At 41.7% G+C, this 13,397-nt stretch overlaps 1 protein-coding gene across 1 annotated transcript in view; it reads right to left on the bottom strand.

Annotated features, from left to right (window-relative positions):
- Window positions 1-9,980, bottom strand: part of dscamb (Down syndrome cell adhesion molecule b) — a 123,972-nt gene extending 113,992 nt beyond the window's left edge. The window contains 1 exon segment of the mRNA XM_063907849.1: window positions 9,328-9,980. Within this exon segment, the coding sequence (XP_063763919.1) occupies window positions 9,328-9,370 (43 nt within the window). The 5' untranslated portion in view covers window positions 9,371-9,980.
- Between the last annotated feature and the right edge of the window lie 3,417 nt (window positions 9,981-13,397).

Here is a 13,397-nt window from a genome sequence, read left to right as displayed (position 1 = left end):
AATCAAACTGATTGCAATGTAAGGTCTGTTGTCAAATTGAGGTCTCAAGATCCTGAATTTAAAAAAAAATCCCTACAAAGTATTATGTAAATACACTTAATTGGAGCTAGCATCACATAAATATCAAGATGAATCAAATAAAGATCTCTTGCATGATGAAATGTGTAAAATGACACATCCCTTCTATAGGGTGATAGCCGAGCCTGTTTATAACCTGGAGGATAACAACAACGTCATTTTCACTTCCCTTGTTTTGCTAAACTGACCGTAGCAGTTAGACAACATGTCTTTATGTATACATACTACTCTCCTGCTATTATTACTTTACAGACTTCAGAACTAACCACAAACACTTGTCTCATTCACGAACTGAAGGCAGTGCTCCGCAGCATTTAACAGCAGTTCGCCACAAGTAATGGTCAAACACTTGAATGGACATCTGGCTTTAATTTGGCATTTAAAATATACATATAAATTGTGTCCTGAGGGTTCCTATTGGCCTAGCTTGTGTACAGTTACAGGGGAAACACAGATTAAGTCAGTGTTGTTGAGCTAGCTGGTAACAAACATGTTAGCTAGCTAACAACGCCAGAGAAATGCCAAGTTATTTATGTAATGGCTCACTTTAATCGTCTTTAACACAGCTAAAATCTTCCTTCGAGTGTAGGTCGATTTCCTTTTTAATTGATTCGTTATTTTTTAATCGATCTCTGGGGCGTAGTAGCTCACCAGGAACACCCGCTGCTTTGCTAGCGTTGTATTTAGTGTGATTAGCATGTTACGTTTGCCCACCAATGCTCTGCGCCAAACATCTTAACACATGGTTAGCATACTACTGATGGATGGCGTTCCTTAAATGATTCAATATTGACATCCGGTGCTCAGTCATACAGCAAAATAAAATTTCAACACGTTTCTACAACCTGTTAAGGAGTAACTGGGATCTCAAACTATGGTTACAGCTATGATTTAAGTTCAGTTTTGCTGCAGTCTGTGTTATGACATCCTGTTTGCTATATTTCAGTTTTAGGGCTCCAGCTTTTCAGCCAACATCCGCCATGAGAAACTTCTACGCTTTAAGATTATCATTGTAATTTATTATTGAGCTTAAACATGTCTGATTGAGACTTGAGTGGATATAATCGAATCGCCTCCAAACTAATCTAATGGTCAGCATGCACGGCCCCTGCTGATAACACGATTAAGCCCCTGCGTTCTCGTTGCACAGATGCCTTTTGGCAGAGGCCTTACTTCACTTAAACAAGTAGACATGGCACATACTGGACAACCAACCTTATTATGTCATCAAACATTAGGGTTAAGGGCCTTCAGAAAAGCCGCTGTTGATGGTGTCTTAACGTGAACGCTGTCCACCTGCATGCCAGCTAAGCTAACGCGATTTTTATGAAGGTTTCAGTGTGCAGGATCTGCGACATGAGGGCTGTTGAAGAGAATGACCTGACACTGACAGCTTTTCGCCTTAAAGGATGGCTTTTCACTTGTGCTACCTTAATATGTTAGCTGGCTATGGCACACATGCACTTCTCAAAACCTGCCTTGATATTCTAATTTGTTAGGTGGTAACTTATTATTATTGGCCCCAGGAGTGCATCAATCCCCTGGTTTCTTTTGCCAATTGATCTATTTTGTACCTTTTTAACAACACTTTTTAACTTGTGTGCTGTACAAATATCCTGTACTTACTACGAATGCTGTACAGGTAAAATGTCATTACAAGGCCATGGTGGCCCTTTGAAGACACACCGGCGTCCCTGTTTTGTCCAGCAGACGTCTGTGACCAGCAGCTGGTAGAGTGTGTTAATGTTGATGTCACAGCAGCTGTCTGCTCTCATCCTGTTAGCTCTGCCTGCCATTATCAGCCCCCCACCTCCTCATTCCCTCCTCCTCCGACTCCTTTAAAGCTGCTGCTACTGCTGCACGCTCATTTTAATACTCCAGACTCATTTGACCGTCTTTATGGACTTATCATATTAAACATTTATCGCAGCCATTTCCCTAAACCAAGCATGTTTGTTCAACACTTAGGGGACCACAGCACGGCTCCTTTCAGCCCCCCCAACTCCTCCCCCACCACACACATAAACACACATCCTTATTTTCTCCGTTTCCATGTTTCTCTCCTGCTCTCTCCCCCAGCCCCCTGGCTCGCTTTATTACTCTTTCTCTAAAGCCTGAATTTTAAAAAAAAGGGTATCTTTTGTATAATTTCTCTCCTCTTTATCCCCTCGTGTCCTGCAGGGTCATGTGAAGCCTGACACACGTATTCTGAGCATTTAGTACTTTGGATAAATCGAGTTTTAATTTAATCATCTGATCAAACACTAATTAACATAATCACTTGGATGGATGGACTAGATAGAGGGACATGTAATAGACCTCATCCTGGCAACAGTCTACGGAGACACTTAGCAACATGTCAACAGCTACATGCTACCAGAGACCAAGGTAACCGTACAACTTTATGGTAAAAGACTACTGCCTGAATGTGCTTAATGAAAGGCAGGTTTTCCTATAAACAAAATCTCTGATCAGAGGACACATTTCTGGCCCTAAATATCTTGTTTTTATCTTGACTAAGGTCACATTGTTCTGTTGTCTTACATAATATACTTAAGGGAAAAAACCTCTTATTAATATTTGCTTTGTCTTTTATTTATTTGCATTGTATTTCATGTTGAGATAATCCAAAAGTCCCAGGAAGTAATCAGGCTACATTACTTTTATATTACCATACTTAGATTAGGTTGCTGATTTCATTTATTTAACAGGTAACAAGTTATTGTGCCACAATACAGTATTTTTCCTTCAACAGCGCAGGCACTGCAGAATGATCTATTCACTGCCCTAAAATCAAATGCACTGCTGCCCTGCGCCTTCTTATTCGACTTTGGACAAGATGGCTTACTGCAGCATCACACCGAGGTCTGAGCAGAGGAGGTCTGGGAATTCTAGGAATACCACAAAGTGCTAAGATTATTGACAATGCACTCAGTCTCACACCGGGCTGGGGGATCGATGAGTGGCTAGAAGGACATAAATCAGACTCCTGTGGCTCCACTCCACGTCACACCCTAACCCGACCATCCACCAAGATCCCCAATTAAATGCACACACACAGAAAAACGCACACCCTGTAAAACCCTGCACATGTATATAGGTACTTGCTCCCGCGAACACACAGTAAAGCCCCCGAACATGCACTCACACACCTTACCTCAACCCCAACAAGATGACAGCGCTTTAAAAATTGCCGGGCTAAAAATAACCACCACTAACTTGGTCTTAAATCTTAGCATCTGTGCCAGGTTTAAAAATAAAGAGCACTGTCGAGAAACCAAGCTGGACCCATTTGTCTTTCTGTCACTCTGTCTATCCTGGTGTGCCTCCTCCATTATCCCTTAGCCTACTTTAATATTGAGACTGTGGAGCATCAGAAACACAGTGAATGAAATACCTTCTAGAAATGTGGTTTTGAATAATAAGAGATATGGAAAATACTGCAAAGATGCAATGGCTTGGAAAACTGAGTGAGAGTGTGAAAACATATTTTTTAAAGAGGACATATCGTGCTAATTTTCAGGTTTATATAAGTATTTTGTATCGCTACTGTAACTTGTTTTAATGACTGTGCTGCAGCACCTCTTTTCACACTCTGTCCGAAACCAGAGCCCAGTCTGCTCTGATTGGTTAAGTAGCCCAATCTGTTGTGATTGGTCAACAACTTAGAGATGTCCCTCCCCTTAGTCTATCACGTACAATGTGTTGGAGCGCTTACCAATAGGAGCACGACTGTTAAAAAGTGATGTCACTATGTTCAATAACTTTGGGATTTTTACTTCTGCAGACCATTTATTTGCACAAAAAGCTATAAAACACAACCTATACTACTACAGCAAAGGGAGAATGCCAAAAAGAATAAAAGGGCCTCTTTAAGGTGAGCACAGGCCAACACAAGAGGAAAAAAGGAGAAAGACACAGAGCAAGAAAACGTCAGGCACATGCATCATGGCCAGGCCGGAGTCGCAGGGATCAATTCAGCCTTGGGCCTCGGAGTGTGTTGAGTTCAAAGCCTCGCCCTGGTATATGGAGGACTGGATTAAGGGGCAGTATTTATGAGGTCCAGCCTGAATGTTTGTCTTGGTGGGTGATGGATAGCAAACTCATCACACCTACGCCACCTGTCTTCCACAGTGAACAAAAGCTGTGGGGCCAATGTGCAGTGTGTGTATAAACACAGTGCATCAGATGCAGGCTTGGTGAGTAATAGATTACATCTAAGCAAGCAGGATACAAAATAAAGGCAACTGTATTCCCTGACAGTTACATACAATCAGACATTATCAGATTGCCGTTACATTTAAAAAAAAAAATAGGATTACTATCAGGATTACAATGTTTCTATTAGACTGGGCATCAGATAAATAATCAGAAGAAGACAGACAGGAAGTAAACACTAACAGGAACAGCAGAAGGAGACGGACAGGAAGTAAACACTAACAGGAACAGCAGAAGAAGACAGACAGGAAGTAAACACTAACAGGAAGCGCAGATGAAGACGGACAGGAAGTAAACACTAACAGGAACAGCAGAAGAAGACAGACAGGAAGTAAACACTAACAGGAACAGCAGAAGAAGACAGACAGGAAGTAAACACTAACAGGAAGCGCAGAAGAAGACAGACAGGAAGTAAACACTAACAGGAAGCGCAGATGAAGACGGACAGGAAGTAAACACTAACAGGAACAGCAGAAGAAGACAGACAGGAAGTAAACACTAACAGGAAGCGCAGAAGAAGACGGACAGGAAGTAAACACTAACAGGAAGCGCAGATGAAGACGGACAGGAAGTAAACACTAACAGGAACACAGTATGGGCTCTGGCCGTGTTTAAAGAGTGGCTAATGGAAAAAGAAAAAGTGAACAGACTTGGGTCAAATTCTCTCATGTCATAGGTATGCATTTTCTAAACTTTTGCACTCTTCGTCCTTAAATCTTTGAAACAAAATCAATAAAGAAGCACTCCAGCGCAGGAGAGCAGGGAGGCTCTTTTTTTGACTTAGGCTGTTTTAAACTGTCAAAATAAAGCCTTTACACCAGATCCTCCGCCACAGTACCTGCACAGCGCAGCACAGTAATATAACATGTCACTTTGACAGGTGCTGAGTGAATTAAAAACATCCTCTCTGCTGAGAACCCTGTCTGAGAGGGAAACCCCCGCCAGATGTACTACAACCTCACTTTGCACGCATGATCAAACACCTACATCTGGGTGCTGAGGGCTCCTCTGCTCTTCCCCGCAGATGCTAAATGATATCGTTAACATTTTAATGCAAGAGACATTTACACGCGGGCTTGCGCAATTACACCTCTGATTCAGTTGAATCCAGACAGACACAGTGTGATCGGTAATTAGATTTTACATTGGGTGAAACACGGCACACACACACACACACACACACACACACCAGTCACCAAAGCTGGCTCCTAATTAGAGAGCCAGACAGGCTTGAGGAGGTACGGTACAGTAGAGTAGCCCTCATTATACAGCTGGGATGTATGAACTAGGGGATATCTATTATGATCACACATCAGGGTTTCCATTACCCAACATTAGCAGCCCTTTCAACTGGAGTCACACACTGAGTTCAGCCCGTAACCCAACAAACCCTCTCACAACTCACACAAGTGAGCAACAGTTAAGTGGGTTTGTAAACTTAATTTGGCGCATTAGATATTCATATCTGAGGGAGACAGCATGAGATGATCTATCACTTGACTGTGCGCTACATGTTTTCATGGGCTAATTTAATTTCATGAGCTGTGATACCACTTCTGCAACCAAACCATAATTGGTAATTAGTAAACATGCTAATAGCTGTGAGTGCAGCGTATGGCCAAGGTTGGGAGGGTGAATGTATTGCGTTACAATTACTTATTGCCTGTAAAGAATGTAATCAGTAAGCTTATCTGAGTATCAAAATATAAAAGTAGTGTAACCTGATTACTTTACATTTCTTTGGTTTACCTTAATATCAAATGCAATCCAAATAAATACAAGAGAAAATGAATATCAAAAGAGGACATATTATATATTGTATGTTGTGCTCTACTGGGACATGTCTCCATGCTTTAATGTTCAAAAAGTTCTTTATATTTCTCATACTGCCTGTGCTGCTGCACCTCTTTTCACCCTCTGTTTGAAACCAGACCCCAGTCCGCTCTGATTGGTCAGCTGGCCTGAGCCTTGATGACTGTGACCCCTGATCTTTCGAAGTCTCTACACTGGGTGGAGAATCACCTCACAGCTCCAACAAACGGGGCTCTCATCAGTGCGTACATCGCCTCATGTAGATTTATCACCTCGCAAAAAAAATCCCCCATTATACATTTGCAGCCAAGTTCAATCCATCCATCCTCCCCACCGGGTCCCTGTAGCATCTTCATCCAGTGTTTCAGGTTGATAATAATGTGGGGTCATGTAAAACTGGCAGGCTAACTGGTGTTGGCAGCTATTTACTGTACTGTAAGCTACACCGGGCTGGATGCATTAGAAGAGCTTCCTTATTTCAAAGTGGATCTGCCTTTACGCCGAGTAATGTCACGACTAATAGAGAGCAACATTTGATTACGTGATCCCATGACCTCTGCGTAAATGTTCATTTATTCGAGATGTCCGAGATAAGCCCCTTTTAAGTTGCGAGAATCAGGTTGAGCCATGTCTTACAAATCATCGCAGTGTTTTTGCGAGGAGCCTCGTCTCGTTATGTCGTTGCAATGAGGATTTGAATAGGGCCGGTTTGGCTCGCTGTTCTTTTAGCCTAGAGGCAGCTTTCAGGGAGAAATATTTATATGTTTCCTCTCCTGATAGATTAATCTATGGATCATACTGTGATAGGCACAGGAAATAGCAGAAGTGTTCAAAAATGACTAAGGAGGACTTTGATTTTAATTTGATTCCTTATGATAAATCAATTTCCATGATGAAAGCAATTAAAATGTGACATTTCATGAACACTGCAGATTTCTATCCATTTTCCCTTCCATTCAATCGATCGCTGGGGTCATCCAGGTGACACGTGCAGTAAAATGACCACAATGCAATGTGGATAAGAAGCCTTCTTATCACACATGCACACACTGATGTAACGGGAGCTGATTAGCTTCTTATCAAGTACTTATGGGTCAACTCAGTTTGAGCCACACTCCCAAATCCATCTCCCAAAACATTCACATTATTTCCCTGCCGTCTGCCATTTTGTGGTGCCGTCTGATGTTTCTTGGAAGCATAATAATAACCAAACACAGAAGACAAAATGCATTTCAATCTCGTTCCATTTTTTGACAACAACACATAGTTGTTTCTACCCCCATATATAGAGTGAAGGTTTTTGGACGCAGTTCCTGACACCCATTAAGGGGGTTACCATAGAGACAGACCAGTGAGCATGTGATAGGCCCAACTCTGAAACAGCGAGAATTGTCTGGAATCCAATTGCTTTGCTGGTTTCCATCCACAAGGTCATTCATTCATTCATTCTGACACCGCCTGCTCGAAACACCTTCATTTTCATGATAATCAACAAAAACACCCAACCGCAGAGGACACAGTCTTATAGCAGAGATGGAAGGGGAATCAAATGCAACAAAAACCTCCATGATTGCGGCGCGAAAACACACACAAAGTGTAACGTCTGCACCCAACGCCGTCTTGCTGCTTAATCCCTATCAGTTGTTTTTCCACAGGCCTCCTCAATAATCCCTTGTGCAATAAACGGACACAATCTTGCATGGCAGTTGATCTAATGTCAGAGGCAGATGATTATGATTAATGAGGATTCCTTATTGTTCCTTTATGAGTTTCAGCACAAGCTGGGCTGAGGGAGATACCATTTTATATGGAGTCAGTGTCAATAAACCGTAGCGACGACACAGAAACAAAAATCCATATCCAAAGCGTTATTTTATCACGCCAGCCAGAAGGGGAAAATTCATTTTGGGGATATCATATCGAAATGTGTTTATACCTGCAAATCCCCAAATTTTTGCTTTGTGAATTTAGCTTTTTTCACACGAATGCAGCCGACCGCGGGGCTTGATTTTGGTTTCAGTGTATGTGAACAATCCCCATCTTGTCACCCCGGTGTGTTTTCCCACAGACGTTTCCATTTTCTTTCCTTCTCCCTCTCCATCTTCGACTCTCCCTTTTTTTTTTCTTGCCTTGTTTTCGTACACACCCAGTCAGCCATAATCCCTCCCTGTTAGAAGGGGCTCTGACCAATAAGTGAATGCAATAAACTATATCAATTTTCTCCTATTGATTATAGCTATGAGCACACAGATGTGCGTGCACGGTATTAGTCGCATGCATGTGTGCACTATACTCACTGAGAAACGTACATGTGTACAGGAATACAAGACGAACAAGCAAATGTGGGTGTTTTTGAATACGGCATTTGAATGGAGAATAAGACTTTTGGCTATTTGAATGGAAAATGTGTCACATTCTTTGTTTTTTTTTAAAATCTGACCTCTGTGGAATGTGCCTCTTACATGTTTTAATTACCTACAAGAACCATTTGTATTAATGGTGCTGATTCGTCTATATATGAAGGTAAATGACATAAAGCTGTATACATTGGAGACGAAATTGCTTGTAGAGATATTGAAAACACTCTGAACGATACATAAACACAAACATTTTTGCTACCCATGTATTCATAATGAAAATATGTTTTAGATATGGGTGAAAATGAATCATTTTAATGAATTATAATAGTTTAAGCCACTTTAAACTTGAAAAATATGCTTACTGTGGGGGAGGGGGAGAGGGTTAAACCAAATGTCCATTATATCAAATACGTCACGTATTACTAAGGGCCATGGTGGAGCAGAATAAGTATCATCAAGCATCACATAAAAACAAATTGCATTAATAGGATTAACACACTTAAAACTTAAACTTAAACCATCAAATCAAATCAATAAAATAAATTAAATTCATTTAAAGGCCCGAACATACATCATTTATGCTTTTTATTTCATTTGGCTCAGGATGTAACTGAAGGCCAGAGATGTGTGTATGTGTGTGTGTTTTTTTAGGAGAGATTTTTAATGCAATACATGCCTCGCCCGTGTCTCTCCCTATGTGAAGGGTGTCAGCCCTTTTGACAAGCATATAAAATCCATTTCATGTGGGTCACAGGTGACCTCCACCCTGCCTCACTTACTTAGCCGCTGATTTGCCTCCTTCAATAGGTAATGAGCACTAATAATAATTAAGAAAAAAAGACGAGCTGGATAAACTTACCATTCAAGATGCTCTGGAAAAAGATAAAAGCCAATATCCACATGCCCTGCTCCGTTCAATCCCCCCAAGCTATGCTTTCTCTTCTTCCTCCGACCGGTGCCTCCCTGGGTTTCTCTTCTGTGCGCTTGGAGTAAGGTTAAACATTTGCCACTGTCTTGTTGCAAACCGGTCCAAGTATTTACTTTTAATATCTCCTTCCTTACTTTTTCGTTACACTGATGTTTTTTCTTCCTCTGCGCCCTCTTTGCGCTCGGATCTTAAATGCGCGTGTGTGATTGTCTTGGGGAGAGCTGTGCTCACTCTCCTCCTCTGCTCCGCGTCTTGCTGCTTATTCAAAAGGATGCTGAATGGGTGAAGCCCAGGTGTGTGTGTGTGTGAGTGTGAGTGTGTGTCTGTAGCTGAGTCAGAGCCGGGTACGAGCGAAAGAAAAAATGCAAAAAATAACTATTTCTTTAAAAAAAGCTCCGATTCCTTAAATAATGAAAGATTGACTGACGGAACATTCTTAGAGAGGAAAAAAAGAATCTCTCGGAAAATTAAATAACTAAAAGAAGCAAACAAGGGGGAGAGGGTGGTAGAATAAGAATGAAAAGCAGGTTTTTTTCTGAGACTCCAAAGTCAGATCATCTTCATCGCCTCTGAGCGTCCAGCAAGAGGCGAGCAAGCGCATCTTCCCCGCTGCATGCCGCTCTCTAATCGCACCTCCCTGACTCTCTGAGCATTACACAGAATAACCCTCTGCCTGCCCCTGCAGACGCTTTAATTCCTCATTGCCTTAAAGGAGCAGAGGCGGTTACCGGCCGGTCCTGAGGGCAAGGTACTGCTGGAGGTGAGCGCACACAGAGAGAGGGGGCATTTGCATTAAGGAAATGAGCTGCACCTGACGCACCGAGGCACCAAGGATAACATTTTTACGCACGGAGATGTTCCGTCTGTGGGTGTTGCAGGTGCACTCCGCACTAAATAGCAGAGCTGGCTTGAATGAAACCAATAGAGTATTTTCACTACTGATGAAAAAAACACAGCAGAGTGCCCTGTAGGAATGTAAATGTACAAGGACATCCAATGACGTATTTGTTTTGTTTAATTTGAATCCCACTTTTAAGTTTGACAATGGTGTGAAAGAAAATAACATTTTGTCAGTGGTTGCAGCAGGGTAAAACATCCCCCACCCCTAAAGGCACTCTCTCTCTCTCTCTCACACACCCACACACACACACACACACACACACACACACACACACACACACACACACACACACACACACACACACACACACACACACACACACACACACACACACACACACACACACACACACACACACACACACACACACACACACTCCATACCGCCCCCCTCAACCCCATAATCCACCACCACCACCACCCCTCCATTTTAATGCCTGCCTTGAAGTCAAGGGTGTAGCTGTAGTAGGCAGTGGGAGCCTGTGGGCCTGTCCACATGCAGAGCCCGGGTATACTGACTGTGATATAACCAGCAGGGCAGTCTGCATCTCATTCTCTATTCCACATGACAGAATTGAAAGTGAAATCCAGTTTATTTACCCCAGGATATTCATATTCATTGCTCTTATCTGGACTGAGGAGAGGATTCTTGCAATTCTTAACGTGTGCAAAAGGAAAAACAATTCATGGTGTTTGGTTTGGATCACATACTCTGCCCTTATTTGAATCCAGGGGATATAAATGCTCCATGCTGATGTCCATGTAGTGTATGTTATGTTAAAAGAGTTAACTAGCAGCAAACAATCACTGCTCTGCATTTCCTGCAACAGAACACACTGTTTTTACTTCAGGTTGTGTGTTCTATAATCACAGATGTTCTCTTCTTGAACTATGGTGTCCTAAAAATGTATATTTAATTGAGTAAGAGGATCATTTTTTACTTACTACAAGCCGTAAGATAAGCCCCAAACAAGTTGAAGTCTGTGTAAAGTGAGGAGAAAACACGGGTGAATCAGGGCAGTGGGTCAGAGATCCTGCCCGTCATTTAGAGTGGATTAGGAACGCTGTGCTTGGGATTCAGCCTTGGATTCTTGGCATGGATGGGAGAGTAAGTTCATTAGCAGCTGCAGACTGTGAGATATGATCATTTGAGAGGGGAGAGGATGCAATAGAAGCATTGCGGCAGGTTTATCAGACCTTTGAGGCACAATCTGATTTCCAGCGCTGCAGTTTTATTCACCTTATACTTTGCCTGCTCAAGGGCGCGTCCACAGTGCCTTATTTTGTGTACTTACTGTAAACGCTTAATTTCTATGATGTGGAGCTAACTAACGCTAACGATCACTAGCGAAGTAGCACACTCACTGGTCAATTGAGTAAGGTTTCTAGGTTAACTTGTTTTTATGAATGTCAACAATGTGGACCTTTTTCTTTACCCTTCTGGCAGAGAGAGTTATTATAAACGGTGGTAATGTAACCATTCAATGGGCGCAATGAAGCTAACAAAGGTTCATGGCTACATAAGGTGAAAAGGGAATAAACTGTACATACACTACGACAACTTAATCTTCTGCAGCTAAAATAATTAAGTGGGGAAAGTGAATGTAAAGCGCCTGGCTTATGGGCAGAGTATTTTTGACTTAGTGTCTGTTTAAAGTCTTTGTAAAAGGACCAAATGCGTGTCTAGGTAATAGAGTGCTTTAGAAAAGGTATTCAACCACACCAGGTGAGACTAGAAATAGGGGTTTTCTTTGGTTAAGCCTTTAGCAACATTACAGGGTGAGACTTGTTTTGGTACTGAAGGTGGAATTAATATCAAGCAAAGACAAACAAAACCAAAGAGGCAGGAAGAAAGATCTGACTGTTGGCTCAAGAGATTGGGAGAGGGGATCCGAGGAATCAGAGGGTGCCATCTGACATTTTAGGGGAATTGAGGCATTGGTATAATCTAGGTCAGCAAACACGGTTTTATGAGGAGCCAAAATTAAAAATGTGGGCAAAAAAATGGAGTAAATGCAAATGAAAAGGTTATATTTGTGTGCATGGGACGTGGAAACTAATGTTACCACAGATGGAACAATCAAACATGGTGTCAGTTTAGCAGGAAAGAGGAGCAGTGTGCACAGTCCAGGGTAACATTACCAGGGGGGGATACATATTGTGTGTACAGTATACACTCTCATCACTGTACACACACACACTCCATATGTGGGAGTTGCCCACACAGTTTCACAATGTGTGTTTGACAGCAAACAAACACAAAGAAACATCAACACTGACCAAATGACCTCACAACGGCCAAATGACAGCAGGTGTGTACGATCGTTTCTCAAATTACTGATATTATAAGGCCAGAAATATCTTCATAATTGTGCCTTGATATGTAGAGTACTGTATGATCAGCTATATAGTGTCTAATATTTAGTTAGTGAGGGTTAAGGAGGGCCCTTTCACCTTAAAAACTGTAATTAAAAGATAATTGCCTCCTCCGTTTCTGCAAATAGTGTGAGGGAAGCTTTTAATAATGCATGCATAAAGGTACAAACTGCACACGATTGCACAATTGCAAATATCAAGGCATAACTTTGTACATTTCTTTAACTTTTACTTGATAGAAGTTTTTTTCCATCCTTGTCACTTTAATTTGTAATGATTGTATCGATGAATGTGTTAAAAAGGAAGTACAATCCAACCCCAGACACAATAAACATAGCCATCACACAGCCTTATCCTAATCCAAACCAATCTAAGTTGTAATATTTTGGCGATGCAAAGACCACCTTTAGCTGCACACAGATCAAATGTTGGTGGTTCACAGGGAATCCATCTATACAGAAACAGGTGCTGCTGTTTATCACTCTGCAGACAGCTGTAGTGCTTGTGATTTGAAAGACAATACGTTGAATTTCACTCTGAAGACAAGAGCATTGACCTTGTGACCAGTGCGCTATAAGACACTCATTGGTAAGACCCAACAGATTAAATGCAGGCATCTGTTTTCAAACTGTGAACCCAATAAGGAAGTCCATCACTTACAGTATCTACTGAATTTGAAGCCCATATTGGTTTTTAATCAGTGTATGATATTCATCCACTTTGAG

This window comes from Eleginops maclovinus, chromosome 18 (assembly GCF_036324505.1).
Source record: "Eleginops maclovinus isolate JMC-PN-2008 ecotype Puerto Natales chromosome 18, JC_Emac_rtc_rv5, whole genome shotgun sequence".
In the NCBI taxonomy this organism is placed as follows: Eukaryota; Metazoa; Chordata; class Actinopteri; order Perciformes; family Eleginopidae; genus Eleginops; species Eleginops maclovinus.
Note: the sequence above shows the minus strand (reverse complement) of the source record. Positions and strands in the feature narration are given on the sequence as shown.